The following is a 17,706-nucleotide window of genomic DNA, read 5'->3' as shown; positions in this document are numbered from 1 at the left end:
TCAATCTTAAAGAATCCCCACTGTTTTGGAAGTGCTGAAATCAGTTCACGTACGGCGTGGACGGCCGCCTCAGCACCACCTTTCACGCCGACGCCCAATTGGATAGGATAGAGTTTGGCTTTGACCTGTTCCAACACTAGCGCCAGAGCGCACTTACTGGCCAGCCTCCTCCAGAAATCCCCACCGCGATGGGTCTGATCCCTCCATCTTTTTTGTTTAAAGCCACCAGACGGCCCCCAAAAAAGAAACGGCTAACCGCGGGAGGGCAGACCCCAGATAACAACAAATTTACAAACCGGGTGAGGTTATTTAACAATTCATCGGTGGGCGTCGGACCGGAAAGTAAATCCTTTATGTGCTGAGGCCTCAAGCCATCAAGGCCTCCCGATGAACCATTATTAAACGACTTTAAAGCCGTCAACACCTGGGCTGGTGAAACGCGACCATTGGACGGCTCCTGCGCGGGGAAAGCTCGTCTGTTCAATGGAGCACTGGGATTAATAGCTTTGAGTTTAGCGAGTGTCTAGGCGAGCTCTCCGCCAGGCCTGCGGGCAAACAAGCAAGTCTGACGGCCGCCGAGAGACTGCCCTGTTCAATCCGAGTGGTTACTGCACTAATCCAACTGTTTGGATTGTGCTTACGCGGTTTGGTGTTGTGGTCAGTGTTGAAGCTTGCCACAATAAACTCGACCTCGGTCGAACTGAATTCGGCCAACCGTTTAATAACGTAATTGGCTTGATTAGTCCTGCGACCGCCCCTGGTTGGCTTGAACAAAACAAATGCGAAAAAACATTGGAGCCTGCACCAATAGGCCGCGTCGCAGGGATCATCGCAAACGGCCGTCAATAAAGCCGACAATGCTTTAGATACCTTGTCTCTGCACGGTTTGGGAACGTGATCATACAGATGGGCAGTCCTCAAAACGACCGTCAGCCTGTCAAAAACATGAAAAAAATCCACTTGGGAGGGACTCTCCGAGACCGACGCCGAAGAACCGCGTGTAGCAACATGAGGGTTGATGACAGGTGCAGCGGTAAGCGGCGGTCGCGCGGAAGTAGATGAACCAGCCGGAGGCTGGTCGGCTGCCTTGAACGAACCAGGGCATTCCTGGCCCTTCACTTTGCCTCCATGTCGATATAGTTTACCGTCCGGTTTTATTTTATAATGATTTAAACAAACCGTGCATTGGTATAGGACCGGTGCCATTACGTCAACGAAATAAAATCAAAAGCGAGTAGATAAAACCGTGTGAACAGTGATAAAATAAAATAAATAAAATTGTGGTGAAAATAAAAAGGTTTAATTTTAAATTTAAATAAATTTAAAAATTAAAAGAAAAACTGGGAATGAAACAGAGAGAACAAAAATGAATATTAATGAGCATTGTACGGTGCAGCTGTAAAAGCCCACAGCTGTTGTTAAAGTATGTTAAAGCTAAAATTAAAAATTTGAGACCACAAAAGTTAAAAAACCAACCGAACGGCGGGAACCTAATCTGAAAAAGGGCAAAAAAGCGACAACCAATAAAAACCACACCAAAAAAACCGAAATTATTGCAACAAAAACCTTAAAAACCAGAAATATTACTAAAAATTAGCGAAATACTAAAAATGTGAAAGCCGACACCAGCTGAGCGAACGTGTATGTATGTATGTATGTATGTATGTATGTATGTATGTCAGATAAAACTATAAACAGATAGATGATAGTCAAATGTGACAAACGTCTCTAAAGTCACAAACATGTGTTGTATTATATTGCACTGTATTACATTTTTTTTGTATTGAGCTTTATTTCATTATTAAATATTTTTTTAAATACATTTAATATCTTTTAAATACATTAGTAATAATTGCTCGATAAGTATTGTGTGTGTGCGTGTGTGGTGTGTGTGTGTGTGTGTGTGTGCGTGTGTACATTTTTTGCCGCCAACCATATTTCTATCTAAATCCTACTAGAATCTTTTGTTGTTCGTTTATTAAAAAAGTTAATAAGTTTGACTTGCTCATCAGCAAACAAGAAAGTCAATTAGTTTGAGGCGAATGTTGTTTCAGCGCACACACGTATGCATAAATAATATATACACTCATTAACATTTTGCATGGCCGCAAGCTTTCTTAACGCAAACGAACAATCGATATCAATCAATCGATCAATCAAAATATCAATCGATAATAAAATTGAATAAACTTATAAAAGTCATTTAAACCTTTTTTTTGTTTATACAAACACATGGAACATGGCTCCATTTAATATAATATTTCCACTCACTGCATTTAAGACACACACATGCATGCTTTCATGCACACACTCACGCACACACACAAACAAACAAAACACTCACTCACTCATGTATATTTGCATGCATGGATATTTTCACACCCTTACACACATACCACACGCGCACACATTCCACACACAAACACATACCACACAAAGAGACACACAAAGAGAGAGATAGAGAGAGAGAGGGGAGAGAGAGAGAAACATGTTTGAACTCATACACTCACCTTGTATACTAAGCAAGCATTCATACAATCAACTTTCATCTGGTTGAAATCGGAGTTGATCAGTAGTGTGTTGCCTGAGTTGTTCTGTTCACGTTTTGACACACGCACAAAATACAAAGGCATTGTTATGTTAGTGTTGTGTGTGTGTGTGTGTGTGTGCGTGAGTTCTTGTGAGCACCGCGTATTTTAATACTAACTGAAATGTTAAATAGGTTGTATGTGTGTTTTGTATGTGTATGCATACACTGTCTATGCCCTGTCATTGTTAAAAAAACAAATTAACAAATTTAAAGCGGATGCAACAACCCAACAACAACCCAACAACAACGCAACCACTCAACAACAACAACCCAACAACAACAACCCAACAACAACAACCCAAACCAATCTAAATCTTGTTTGTTTGTGAGACGCATAATAAGAACGTATAAATTATTTCTAGAACGATTGCTAATTAACTTGACCGTCAACAGACCAGTGGCGTATTTATGTTGTACTAGGACGAACGAGTCTTCATTTTTTTAAATTAAAAGACAAAGTCTTTACGACCTTTATTTGACGGGTGATCGGTGAATAATCATAAATGTGCGACCAAATGGCGTAAATGGACGAGTGCCTGCTCCTACTTCTACAGTAACCTGGTTCGAATGCACAGGTAAGGTACGTGTTGTTGAAGTGGATGTGTGCACGTGAATAAACATTCACAGCTCCATTAGCTGCATGTGTACTTTCGTTCAGAATTATTCAACTCATCTGCATCTTCTACTGATAAATTAGAGTACTGAACTTCAATGAATATTTCATTTATAATCTTGAGTAACTCTACTATCGTTTTGAATGGTACAATTAAACAATCCTTACATACCATACATTGTAAAAAAGAAGATTGACCGAACGTTTTCAGACAAGAATTAAAAAAACTTTGTATATAATAATTGTTTATTATTCAATTAAAAATTGAAAATTTTCACAAACTTGAAAATGGCACTACAAAACTTGATCATTCCAAGCACAATACTATCACCTCATCATTAAACGTTAAAAAAGAATTTGGCATTTGTAAGTAAAATCTCGCAAGAAGACATCATCAAGTTGTATTTCACGACGGATGGTGCAAGTTGCGTCATCAAATTACATAATAATAATCCAGTGTGGTTTATTTATACAACAGAAGATGCTTAGTGACGTAGCACGCTTAACAAGCATAAAAATTATAAAGTCAAGTGTCGGCTGGTTGGGTGCGTGTTATGTATGTGTGCATGCATGTGTGTATGTATGTATGTGTGTGTATGTATGTGTGTTTCTTTGTTTGTATATGTATGCGTACGTTTGTACAGTAATGTATGAATGTTTGTATCCTTGAGAGACCATGACGAGTCTGGTAGGACGTGCAGCAGAATTTTAATAATAACAATAATAACAACAAAAATAATAATAATAATTAATACAACAATAATTCGATTATTATTTATTTTGTTTAACAAAAAATTGTCTCAAATATGCAAACAAAAAGTATAATCAACTTATGGAAATCAAAAGATCAAATTGTAATACTCAACTGAATGCAGTTTGATTGAAAGAAATTGAAAAAAAAAAAATCATGATGCAAAATAACAAAAATAATAAAAACTTTGTTCGGATGGACGATTTGGGATCACTCACTCTCTCTCTCTCTCTCTTTCTCTCTCTCTCATCCACGCACACACACGCACGCACGCACATCCACAAGGAGATGGTTGATTCAATCAATATTTATATTTAAACACGAAAATAACACATAAATAAGTTAAACAAATGTTTATAACTTTAACATAGCATCGTTTTTACAACATAACGTAACATAACATTTTTTTTTATATAGCATGCGTTTATAACATGCATTTATAACGGTTTGTTTTATTTGTTAAAATTTTATTTTTCATGATTCTTATCAATCCGAAGAGCAAAAATAAAAAGTTAAGACATTCACTTTTGATAAAAATTTTGAAAACAAAATGCTTCTGATAACTGAACGCAACTATAGTTTTTATAAAACTTTATTTACATTCATGTGAAAAAATAATACATTTTCAACGAAAAATTCAATATGTACTAAACAAATTCGTTAATTTATTAAGAAGATATTTTTCGAATAAACGAATAAAATATAAATATATACACATCAAGTAATGTTTACACCATGTAATAAAAGCGCTTTTTACGGGTACATTACAAAAATGATTACATTACATTGCAATAATATAATAATTACGTAATGATTACACCAAGTAATAATAAGTACGTCAATGGCATCACGTGACGATGACCTCATCACGTGACGACGATGACCACAGCGCGTGACGATGAAGACCACACCACGTAACGATGACCACACTACGTGACGATGACTACATCACGTGACGATGACCACATCACGTGATGATTACAAATACAACTTATCAAGGTCATCGAAGCCATCGTTCTCCTGTCCCTCGACCTCGTAGATGCTGTTGTGCATGGCCAGTATGCGAAGTAGTGGCCGCAACTTGCACCACCACACCTCCTTCGATATGCGATGTCTGTGGTGGTATAATAATAATAATAATATTATTATTATTATTATTATTATTATTAGCGGTAGTAGTAGCAGCAGTAGTAGCAGCAGTAGCAGTAGCGCAGTAGTACTAGTAGTATTAGAAGCAGCAGCAGCAGCAGTAGTAGTAGTAACGGTAGTAGTAGTCGTTGTTGTGTAGTAGTAGTAAAAGTCGTAATAGTGGTAGTAGTGATAAATGATATAGCTTGTTTGAAAATTGTTATTGTCGTCAGCAAGGATAGCACAAACATTAACCTCGGGAATATGAAACCTTAGAGCATTTCAATAACAATGCAACGCTACAACCACGTGATCAAAAGCAACACGCCCAAAATTATAAATTGTAAGCCCGGCTAGCTCAGTCGGTAGAGCATGAGACTCTTAATCTCAGGGTCGTGGGTTCGAGCCCCACGTTGGGCGTAAATTTTTGTTCTCTTTTTAATTAATAGAATAATAACCTCCAAACTATCCACAGCCTCTCGAAATAACGGTATAAAAACACGTTAACACATCAAGAGTTATCAGACTTGACGCTCAACAAATTTACCATCAAACATTTCTACATCCGATATTTAAGAAGAAAATATTGAAATAAGAGCAAACCAAACTGACTGAAAGTCAGTTTTTTCTTTAAGTTCGAGGACTGGCGTGAAGAGACTCCTCTTCTTCTGCAGGCCTAGCAGTGTGGCTGTGTCTGAGGAGTTCGTGAAGACGCTTCCTGTGCCGTTTTGGTGGTGCGGTGTGGTTTTGTGGTTGATGTGTGATGTGGTGGTGGTTGTGTGGTGTGGTGGTAGTTGTGTGGTGTGGTGGCGGTTGTGTGGTGTGGTGACGGTTGTGTGGTGTAGTTGCGTAGTGGTGACATTCTGTATTAATGCTGATTAATGAGTTTTAATAACGTTGGAAGTACGATGCTACTTCTTAACAATATTATCACTATCTTCATCGTCGATCTAATCATTGCTATCATTTCGATAAGCATTATCATCACTAAGCGCTATTTTTCAACAACTCAAAGTATATTATCTCCATTTTCGGGCGATTATTGAAAGCTTCTTTTTTCCGGTGCTAAATAAAAAAATTGTCAGCATCACCATAACTATCCTCCTCATCATCATCATGGTGATCGTCATCATAATTATCATCATCATCATGGTGATCGTCATCATAATTATCATCATCAGCGTCATCGTAATTATCATAGGAAGATGAAGGACCTTCTGGTGTTTTGTTCTCCTCGACTTGTTTGGCTAGCAGTTCCGCGCACTTGGCGGCCATCTTCGTTCCCATGTTGCGGTCGAATGGACTCGGCTGACCACCCTGAGTTCGTTTGTTTCCAAGTTATCCACCGATAACGCCATCATCATCATCATCATCACCATCATCATCATCATTTGTGTCATCAGCGAGCGTAATACATCATGCAAGAAGAACATGTTCAAAATAAAAAACTCTACGAACCAACACCAGCCTCATTCTGCCCGCAACGTCATTATTACGTCACAAACATCACCACACAACCATCGAGTCAATTCAATTACTCAGCCGACTGATCCGACCAATCAGTAAAGCGGAGGAGATGATGACGTACTTGTTGCATGTGACCAAGGACATTCAGTCTGCACTGGAAGATGTTCCTGCCCTCCTCCTGGTACAAACGTGTTATGAAGTCACTCGTGTAGTTCTCGTTGGCCTTCTCATTTCTGCAGCAAATTTTCTCAATGAGGTTGACGCTCTACTAATATCGTTAACAATCTTTTCATCCATCCATCCATCCGTCCATCCATCCGACCAACTAACCATCCATCCGACCAACTAACCATCCATCCAATCAACCAACCAACCATTCATCTATCCATCCGACCAACCAACCAACCAACCAATCATCCAACCAACCAACCGACCAACCTCATGACCATGCCTCTCTTGACACCCCCTCGTATTTTGGATGCAAGATGATTCACATCTCCCTAAAACAGACAAACACTAATTAGTCCGGTCAATGAATGAATGAATGAATGAATTAGTACGTGAACAAATGAAGGAATATATAAATTAATTAAGGAAATAATGAATCAATCAAGCAAACAAACTAAAAACCAAAAAATCGACCAAATTTACAAAAAAATATTTCTGAAATGCTCTATCGATAGAGCAGCCTAATCACGTGCAAGTTTACGATGCGACAAAGAGGTTATTCCAACAGGAAAACAGCCCAGCGCACCTGAAGGTCGGTGATGTTGAATGGTTCCTCGAAGATGTAAGCAGCATCAGCACCACTGGCCAGGGCGCTGAGTGTGGCCAGGTAGCCGCAGTGTCCACCCATCGTCTCCAGCACGAACACTCGATTGCGAGTTCCTGAGGCAGATTGTTTGATGCGGTCTGCTATCTGTTGGCAGGAAGATCAGGAGAAAGTTTGGGTGAACTTTTATTGGCGGGCAGAACTTTAAATGAGTTTCAAAATTATCCATCAATAAAAAAACCATTCAATCAACCAGTTGTCCCATCAAGCTAGCCAACCAATCGTAAAAAACAAACAACCAATCAACCAACCAACCAATCAACCAACCAGCCAACCAGCCAACCGACCAACTAATCAGCTAGCCAGCCAACCAACCAACCAATCAGCCAAACAACCAACCTCAACGATAGCATTGAGAGAAGTATCTGATCCGAGACTGAAGTCAGTGCCAGGAATATTGTTGGAGATGGTGGCGGGCACCATGGACATTGGTATGCAGAACTCTCTGTACGCTGAACGAGCTTCCGTCAACTGCAAGATGCTCTCAAATGCCTAATGATGGCGAAGATGATGGCGATCATGATAGCGATATTGGTAGTGATGATGATTATTTCCAAAAAAAATCGAATAACATAAGCATTGCAAAGATGAAGACGAATTACTCAACAGAATGAATAAAACACTAAAACGATAATGACGATGACATAGCGAACGAGAATATGTGATAATAAAATGATAATAATATAATAATAATTATTATTATTATTACAATAATAATAATAACAAAATAACTCCGCCTATCATATGCAATGTGTATGATGCGTGGTTTGCACGCGTATTCTTCATATACGCTGTGTGCGTTTGTCGCTGAAACCTCTGAAGCAAACGCAGCGAGAGAGAGAAAGAGAGAGAGAAAGAGAGAGAGAGAGAGAGAGAGAGAGAGAGAGAGAGAAAGAGAGAGTAAGTAACCTTTAACCTTCAACAAATAGCCTATTAAATAAACAAATGAGTCGGAAAAATAGTGGCGAACCTCGAATCCACCAATGATAAGGAGACCGTGGATGCTGAAATGTCGCAATTTATCCGCTACACGATCCAATCCAACTTTCGATGGTGTCGTCCTGAGTGTCAACGATCCATCTATCAATCCATCCTTCTTTCAATCAATCCATCCATCCACCAAATAATCTATCCATCAATCAATCAATCAATCAATCCATCCTTCCATCAATCAACCCATCCATCAATCAATCCATCCACTCACCAATTTAGGAACCAATCAATTCACTGATCCAACAGTCAATAGATCAACCTGAACATCAATCAACCTCAATAATCATTTAACCATCCATCTATCAATCAATCAATCCAATTATCCATTCATCTATCTATACACACATGAATGAATCAGTGATCAACCAATTATTTTGAAACGAATGACAATGAAGCAACTGAGATTCAGTAAGACAGAACTCTGGGGACGTGAAGTCTCAACATCCGACTCGCTCATCATCAGCATAAAATACTCTAAAATCAACCAGCTTTTTTATTGCCATCAAAATCGAATCATCATCAATTACAAAAACATCGGAAACAACAACATCAGAAACAACAACATCAATAGCAACAATAACATCATCAACCTCAACAACAACAATAACAACAACGTCATCAATATCAACAACAACAACGTCATTATCAACATCAACATCATCAAAAACATCAACGTCACGATGACGATGATCGCCCGCCCACCTGTTAGTCTTCAACCTGGCTCCTCCCGAACCGGACCATCCATGAACGTCAGTCCATGACAATGACACCACCTGTCCAACCGGACAACGTTGTCCAGTTCAAAAAATATACAATTATGCATGCATGCGAGTGAATTAACTATTGAGAATGAAAGTTACACTTAGATAAAAGTGATGCATGCATATTTATTGTATGTAGTGTTTGTTTGTGTAGCCACATAAATGCACCATCCCTCATTCATTTACATATCACGATGGCGTAACACATGTGTTTTGAAATATCTAAATCGCTCGTCGCTAACACATACAACGCTGTGTTAAACACACCTTTGTAGTTACCACCGCTATTCTTGTCATTAGTCTAACCTCTCAACTGACCTCATTGCTAACCTCTCAACTGACCTCATTATGAACCTCTCAACTGACCTCATTATTGACGAGGCCTTCAAATCCGTTCTTGATGCCAAGGATTCTGAACCCCTTGGTGATCCCGATACGAACGAAGGAACGAACGGCTGCATTCATTCCGCAGGCCGGTGCACCAACAAACACAACTGCCAGGTTGAATGCTGTCTGTGGTGTCGTGTTGTATTAAGTTGTTGTGTTGAGGTGTGGTGATGTGTGTTGCTGGGATGATGGTGATGTGATCTCATGTTACTGTAGTGTTATTGTGTTAGTGGGTTGCTGGCTACATGCCGTGTTGTTTGATGCTGCGTTGATACGATGATGTCGTTGAGTTTTGGTACTGGTGGTCACGTGACAGTGATGATCAGGGCGATCACGATAATAATTGAAGAAGAATCATGAAGACAGTTTGAACAATATGATGAAACTAATGATGACAACTGTGTTAGCGAAAAAATTGATTAATGTTATTTTAATTTTGAAAAAAAAAATGAAAAATAACTATTCTAAAAAATGGTAAAAATTAGCAATAGTGACTATGAAACAAAAAAATATGTAAAGCTAATGAAGCAGAACAGAGTGCATGCAGTATGTTACATTTTTTGACTCGTGTGAGATAGCCAAACCATTCAGGGCATTGTGCATCAATTATAGTTGAAATTTTGTTAATCAGTAGCAACATTTATTATCAACGTTGATGTATTTCAGCATTATATTGCTACTGTTGTTAACTGACACGCGTTAACAGGTCAAACAATAAGAATAATGACAAGATAGTTTGGTATAGTAAGTTGGTGAAAAAATCCTCGATCATTCAAAAAGTTGGACTCTTCGACAACTTGATGCCAAAAATCAAACTCATGAAAATGTTGTTTATTCAACTGAGATGATTGAATAATAATTTAAATAATTTGAAATGGTTAAGTTAATAAGGTACATTAATGATTATAACTCAAAAAAAAGCAGCCGGCAAGCATGCGCTGATGAATGATTAATAACATGCATGCATCCACAACAAGCGATGACGACTGGCGATATAATCTAACATAACGCCTTAAAGGATCTTACAAATAAGTGATGTTTAAACGAAATTGGTGCATTAACTTGAAGAAAAATCATAAAATCGAAAGGTAGCCAACCACATTCAAGCATGATGCTCTAATTGTTCTTATCAGGCAGTTCTAACTCATACAGCTACCTACATATTGTTCCTTCCTTATTGCAATTAAATTTTTATACCACAAAATTGGTATTTCCACGTCGTATCATCTACATCTCATCTTTGTTCTTGTGTATCAGATAGAGTATTCGAACTAGGTCAGGTCATCACGAAATGATAACGATGCGAGATACCTTTCAAACCATTGGTTATTTATTTGATTAATTGATGAAAACATTTAACAAATGTTGAAAAATTTTTGACGATACAAAATTTCCTCTATGAACTCCACAAAGATTTCAGATTTTAAATGAATTTCCCTCTTTAAAAACAATTTTTCTAATATTTTAAAATATTCGAATCCACATTTTTGTTTATAAAAAATAGTTTTATGCTTTCTATTTCTACCAATCAATAAGTAATAAGAACAAGGCACGTTTAGATATTATTACGATTATATTGAACGTTCATACTAACACAGAAAGCTTTCTTCGGTGCTCTGGCCCTAGCTAGTGTGCGAAATGATTCCAAATTGGCCACAAAATCTCTGATGCAATTATTAAACCAAAAATTTTGTCTTAGTAGGAAAAAAATCTAAATAAGTTATTTGTTAGAAACAAGTGTATTGAAAATAACAACAGCAAAATAACGATTCGAGATCAGTTTAGCATCTATTGAAAAATAAACAACAGACACAAAACAGAAGGGAATCGTACTATTAGTTGTGAACTGAACAGCGTAAAGCAACAACGACACTCAGGCAGCGAAACAAGTGAATAATTTCGAATTGCAATCGTGAATAACAAGATCTAAATAAATAAAAAAAAGGTTGTTCAAACGATAAACTTCAAAGAATTTTTTCAAAATAATTAAAAATAATTCTTTAAATTAGAATGATTGACGGAAATAACAAAATTTGGTGAACTATCGGTTGGTTGATCACACAGCAACTGAAACAAATAAGAACTCAAAACTGGGAGCATCGTTAATGATGTTCGTAATTACAATCATTAGCAATACTAATAGCACTACAATTAATTAATACTACTACTGCTACTATTAATTATCGAGATTAACGTTAACAGACACCACCAGATGGGCGCAAATGCACACATTACCTGCTGTATGTGCCCCGATGGCTGGGCTTTGTTCAGAGTCAAAAAGTCATCTACGTTACTTGCAAAGCTCCTAATTAAACATCACGGGTACGTGTTTAATGCAAATCAATATCACGATAACAACATCAAAATTATTAGGCCTTTTAACATTTCAATCAATCATTTCCAATCAATCAATAAGTTTTTAAAGCGCCATTTCTGCGATGTTCAACAAAATTTCTCAATGAATTTTATTAATACAAACAGTTGGGTCTTGAGGTCCGCATTGAACTTCGTAGGAGAAGTAGTCAGAGACGGAGGTAGAGAGTTCCATTTGAAGGTTGTTTTTAAAGTCAAAGCCGATTAATAATATTTCATAAAAAAAGTGCATAATTTTGTGCTAAAAAAATTTCCAATACTTCAGAATTTTTTCAAAAATCTTTAAATAAACTGAAAGCATTGAAGATTAAAACAACAATCAATAAACATATATTGTTGCCAGCTTGAAACTGAATATTGGATTAGAACGCTGTAGAAATCAGCACAAACAAGTCTCGAAAAAGTTACTATTTTGCTACGAACAGAACGAACAAACTAATTGTACAGGTACACAGTGTATTGTACAGTTAAGTAAAAAATACTTTCTCTATAAAACTGCCATAGCCGTAAATTTGAAGTTATAAACTGCAAAAACTAATTTGCTAGTTAGACTATATATCTGTCAATGATAGATAGATATATAGAGATAGTCGTACACTTCCAACGCTCATACGATGTTTCATTAACATAAGGTAAATTTCAACAAAAACAACATCAACGACGGCTCTTCGTCTCCATCTTCAAATCGAAACACCATCTTAATCATCGTTAATCTATCCATCACGCATGATAATGATGATATGTCGACGTACCCAAGTTATAATGATATCACTGCAAAATTGCATTCATGAGTGGCATCATTGCCATTTTTACTATTATCATTATCATCAACGTCCAAGTTAACCAGTTCTATAACCATCATAATCATCCTCATCATCGTCGTCGACCTCATCACTGTAATTATCATCTTCATCGTCATTGTTAGCGTCATTGTAATATAATAATTATCATCGGACGTAGTGATCATTACCATCCTGAAAACAGTTATCATCTTCATCATCCTCATCATCGTCGACGTTATCATTGTAGTCATCATCGTCGTAATCGTCCTCATCATCTTCCATATCAATGTCAACGTCGCCATCATAATTATCATCGTAATCAATGCTACAAATGCTGTTACTAACATCACCATCACAATCATCATCATCGTAATCGTCATCATCGTAATCGTCATCATCATAGACATCATCACAATCATAATAATAAGAATAACCATCATCAGGACTCACCTGCCTCTAAGCTCAACCGCTTTTTGAAACTCTTTCTTATCCATAGCAGCCTGAACCTCCTTTGTCCTAGCCACACACTCCATGAGGGGCACCCTCACTATCTGGTTGCCATTCAGGGAGATGACGCAGGCGGGAGTGAAGGGAGTGGCCTCCATCAGGGCCAGCACAGCCTCAGCACCCATCCGACATCCCTGTTAGCGCATTCAATTTATTAAAATCATTGTCGAACGATTTCAAGTTCTCTGGGCAAATTATTTCCACCCCATACTAACAAGCAGGCGATCGAATGCGGATGGATTGCCTCCTCGCTGAACATGGCCCAATATGGTCACTCGAGTGTCGTACTTCAGTCTCTTGCTGATCAACTGTTAAAGTTCATGTTCATTACATTATATTGGTCAATAACATCAATGAATTCAGATAATTTATCAGTAAGGAAAATGATTGGCAAAGAACATGGACAAAAAACTTGAACAGACATCTTTGATTTGGTCAGCAGTGATGGGCCTGCCCTCCTCATCAATGGCGCCTTCAGAGACGATGATGATGTTCAACCTCTGTCCCAAACTTCTTTCCTGATTTAAAAGATAAAAATGAAAAAATTGTCGTTTAGATTACAACTGCCCAACAAACCTGCGCCAATTTCTCACACAGCTTGTCCTCCCATCCCTTCTCCGGCGGACTCTCAGGGATGAAAACCCAATCTGCCTCCGAAGCCAACGCAGCGACCAGGGCCAAGTAGCTGTCGTGGAAGCGTTAACATGGTGGTCGCCGAAAATTAGAAAAATGAAAAAATTATAAGTTATAAAATATTGAAACGATTATAGGATTAAAAAAAAATATAAATAGTCCTATAAGTATATAAATAGCTTTGGGTTTTAATAAAAGGAGAATTGAAGCCTTGTTTAAAAAAAATATATATATATAATTAAAAAAACTCTAACCCACAATGTCTGCCCATAACTTCCATCACAAAACATCTCTGGTGACTGCAATTTGAATGTTATAACTATGGAACCAGAATTGAAATTAACAAAAAGTGTACATATAAATATATATGTATACTTTTAATATATAAATATATACAATTTATCGTTTGTACATTGTACTTGCTAGCTCGTTATCAAGCATGACATCAACGATCAATCAAACATCATAAAAACTCCACAAAAATATTAGAAAACAAAGACCAGCCTGGAAGCTGTAGTGTTGATGTTATCAATGGCCTCAATTATCCGGTGCAGAGCAGAGTCAGTCCCAATTGTCATGTCGGTCCCGCAGAAGTCGTTGTCGATCGATCCGACGAGTCCCACAACATTCAGATGAGCACATTCCTGGGCTTTCTGACTGGTTATTCGACCTTTAATCATCATTAACATCATCGTTAACCCTTCTATCAAGTTTGTCGTGTGGTTCATTTCTTTCCAAATCCAACCAGCAACCAGCCAGCCAGCCTACCTGTCTTAACAAGTTCTTCAAGAAGACTGGACCATTCGATTCTGAAGAGGTTGGCCCCCGTAAGACTGCCATCTCCCCCTATGCACACGAGGTTGGTGATGCCACGTTCCAACAAGTTGTATGCTGCTTGCAAGCGACCCGGCCTCTCTCTGAAGTCCGCACATCGAGCACTTCCGATTATGGTACCTCCCTGTATGTGTGTGTGTGCGAGTTTATGTGGTGTCCATGTGTACGTGTGTGGTGAAAATAATAATGGTGATGATGAATGTGGTGATTGTAGTGTGGATGATAATGATCAGCACGAATAGCATATTAATAACCTGATGTAAACAACTTTCATGAAAATGAACTTGTTTAACATTGTGAATATTAACTAAATCAGATATTAAAGATGCAACAAATTTGAAAGAGTAACTCACAGACTGTATGATGTTGGACACGGACTTCCAATCTGCCAAAACAATGTTTGACCCTCCATCAACCATTCCTTGGTAGCCCTGAAATTCATTCATTCAATCATGCATTCATTTGTTCAATCAATCATTTATTCATTCATGTGTTCAATCATTTATTTATTTGTTTGTTTGTTTGTTTGTTTGTTTGTTTGTTTGTTTGTTTGTTTGTTTGTTTGTAGTAATGATGATAATGTTCATCTTTTTGGTTTATTTAAAAAACCAGTCAATTGTAATTTAATTTTTTTTAATCAAAAAAAAAGTTTCACAACAAAGATATATCCTCCTCTAAAAAAATATATGATCACTTTATTAATGTGAAGAGATTTTCGTTTATTTTTATAATTCAAATATTTGAAGCTAAATTTGTCTACAAATATCAAATATATAGTGTTCAACATATATTCAAGCTAATGTTCATTTCTTTACTAAATCATCTGACAATTTGATTGGTTCACCATTTCACCTACCTATTATAACACTCCTTCATTAATTTATTCTCTTCAAACAGCTTTGAAAAAATTGACTCTTAAGTCTAAGTTGTTTAAGATAGGAAATTTATCCATTTATTTTTTAAGCTAATGTGAGATAACTAACAGTTTCAATAAAACATTCCCAAAATAATTTTCAATGGCAATGTATCTAAACTAACGGATGAACATAAAAGTTCATTCATTTAAAAGCTGCAAGTAAAAAACCAATGTAATGAACAACATGCCAAAAATGGAAAATAATTCAATTGCAACGAAGACTAACTTCTTTGATAAGGTAGACTTTGCAGCCAACATAGATTCCCATCCTAACAATGGCTCTTGTTGCAGCATTCATACCTTCAGGTGAAGATGTTATATGTTAACCTTTATTTTATTTTATCATAATATCAGTCCATATGTGACTGTCATGTATGATGCATGTGTACATATTTAAAATAATTAATGAAAACTAAAAAAGTCTTATGATATCAGTTGTGCCGTTCATTGTATTTTTAATGTTATTTAAATTACATATGGCTATAAAACTGTTGATCCAATGCTGTCACAAAACCTTTAAATTCAATATATTTAACAATCTAAAATAATGAAACAGAATAGAAATGATGAAATTCAGTTGCCAGATAAACCTTGGGAATCACCGCCACTCGTGAAGACACCAATGACACAGCCACTGTAGCAATCTTTCTCAATTTTTTTACCTTCTGTCCCAGCAGTCACACAAATGCTCTGGCTCTTTTGGATTTTCCCAAGTGCAGCTGAATCATCCATTTTTAATTAATATTTTATTTCCAAAATCCTTTGATGAAAAGTAAAAACTGTAATAATTTCTTCTTCTAGATGACCTAAAAAATTCAGAAAATAATGTATTTTAATTTTAAATAGAACTGACAAAACATTTCATGATTGAATTGATATACTTATAATATAATATAATACCACATATTATATACTAATATTATACACACAATATTAGCATTATTAAAATTTAAATTTTGAGCAGCCAAGCTATGCAAAACTTGCAAAGTTGAATTTCAACAATAATGAAAAGATAATGTTCTAACTCTCTTCTCTTACCTTTCTTAATTTTAATAAAATTTTAATTTAGATTCTAATTAAATTCTATTATTAAATTAATTTTTTAAATTTCAAAACATGCATGAAAAAAATATGTGAAACTGTGTTGTACTAGTACTACACTTTGAAGTTTGATTTGATGACTTTATTGTTTATTACATTATAATATTTTACTTTTAATTTTAAATTAATATTAGTATCAATATTTAATCAAAAAATTAATATTTAAATTTTTTATAATATAAAAATAATGCAATTTAAAAGTAAATAAATAAAAGCCAGTACCACCAAGAGTCAGTTGTTCAATCAGTAATGCAAGAGAGGAACCAACTACATTAAACTGAGTGAAGCACGAATGTAAACACAACATTCGACCTTGAAGGTTAAATGAAGGTCAACAAGATACGGGCTCCACTTTACTCAAATAAGCAGTCAATATATGTATATAATAACATATAATAAAATATATTAACATAATAATAATTTATATTCTATATATATGAATATATCACATCATGTGAATTTGCATGTATATATAATCTTTATCATTTGCATACTCTGCTATGTGTTACTATGAAAAGTTTCAAATCAAGTTTTTTTAATGTTTTTTTCTTCTCGTTTAAGTGTGTCAGATATTTATAATTCCTTGGTATAGTCATTTAATGACCCATCATATGTTTTATGCGTTACATTTGTTTGTGACTATATAATATATATTTTCCACATTTCTGTTATGTTATGATACATAGCTGTTAAATGTTAAAAAAATTACACATACATAAAAGAGCGTAATAACGAGCGTAATTAACATACCTTGATGATTTCTTGAATGCTCACCCAATCCTACTGCGATTAAGATATCGGGTTCGTAACATTTGGTTTCGCTCCTTTAACTAAAAACCGTTGCAAGAATTCTTTGCTCCTTATCCGCTTTTTCAAAAAATCAAATAAAGGGCTAGTTGACATAAGGGGTCAGCTTTTCTACCATATGGATGGATGTTCTTCGTAGGCCTACGAACGTTTAATAAACTCAAAACAGGGAATGGTACCGCTAGTACTGATGGCGAATAACGTGTTGGCATTCTGCATCAGCTGTAGGGG

The 17,706-nt window shown here is 36.3% G+C and overlaps 2 protein-coding genes across 2 annotated transcripts in view; both read right to left on the bottom strand.

The window, feature by feature from the left end:
* The window catches only part of HELRODRAFT_189170 (hypothetical protein), a gene marked incomplete at its 5' end in the record, with an annotated part of 7,755 nt that extends 6,549 nt beyond the window's left edge, over nt 1–1,206 (bottom strand). Inside the window, 2 exons of the mRNA XM_009027202.1 lie at nt 297–457; nt 571–1,206. Of these exons, the coding sequence (XP_009025450.1) occupies nt 297–457; nt 571–1,206 (797 nt within the window). The remainder of the gene's footprint in view (nt 1–296; nt 458–570) is intronic.
* Nucleotides 1,207–3,465: 2,259 nt separating this feature from the next.
* HELRODRAFT_186529 (hypothetical protein) lies at nt 3,466–16,299 on the bottom strand (the record flags this gene model as incomplete). The annotated part of the gene is made up of 23 exons (XM_009027201.1): nt 3,466–3,691; nt 3,717–4,181; nt 4,206–5,068; nt 5,695–5,800; nt 6,297–6,399; nt 6,671–6,782; nt 6,988–7,049; nt 7,304–7,468; nt 7,721–7,873; nt 8,352–8,442; nt 9,077–9,147; nt 9,502–9,648; nt 11,117–11,186; nt 13,128–13,318; nt 13,400–13,492; nt 13,607–13,702; nt 13,761–13,869; nt 14,072–14,116; nt 14,322–14,487; nt 14,586–14,775; nt 15,005–15,082; nt 15,794–15,867; nt 16,158–16,299. 21 exons carry the CDS (start codon nt 16,297–16,299, stop codon nt 4,933–4,935), a joined length of 2,400 nt encoding a protein of 799 aa, XP_009025449.1. The 3' UTR covers nt 3,466–3,691; nt 3,717–4,181; nt 4,206–4,932.
* Between the last annotated feature and the right edge of the window lie 1,407 nt (nt 16,300–17,706).

Source organism: Helobdella robusta (genome assembly GCF_000326865.2).
Source record: "Helobdella robusta unplaced genomic scaffold HELROscaffold_5, whole genome shotgun sequence".
Classification (NCBI taxonomy): domain Eukaryota; kingdom Metazoa; phylum Annelida; class Clitellata; order Rhynchobdellida; family Glossiphoniidae; genus Helobdella; species Helobdella robusta.
The sequence above is the reverse complement of the archived record's forward strand: the minus strand, read 5'-3'. Positions and strand labels throughout refer to the sequence as shown.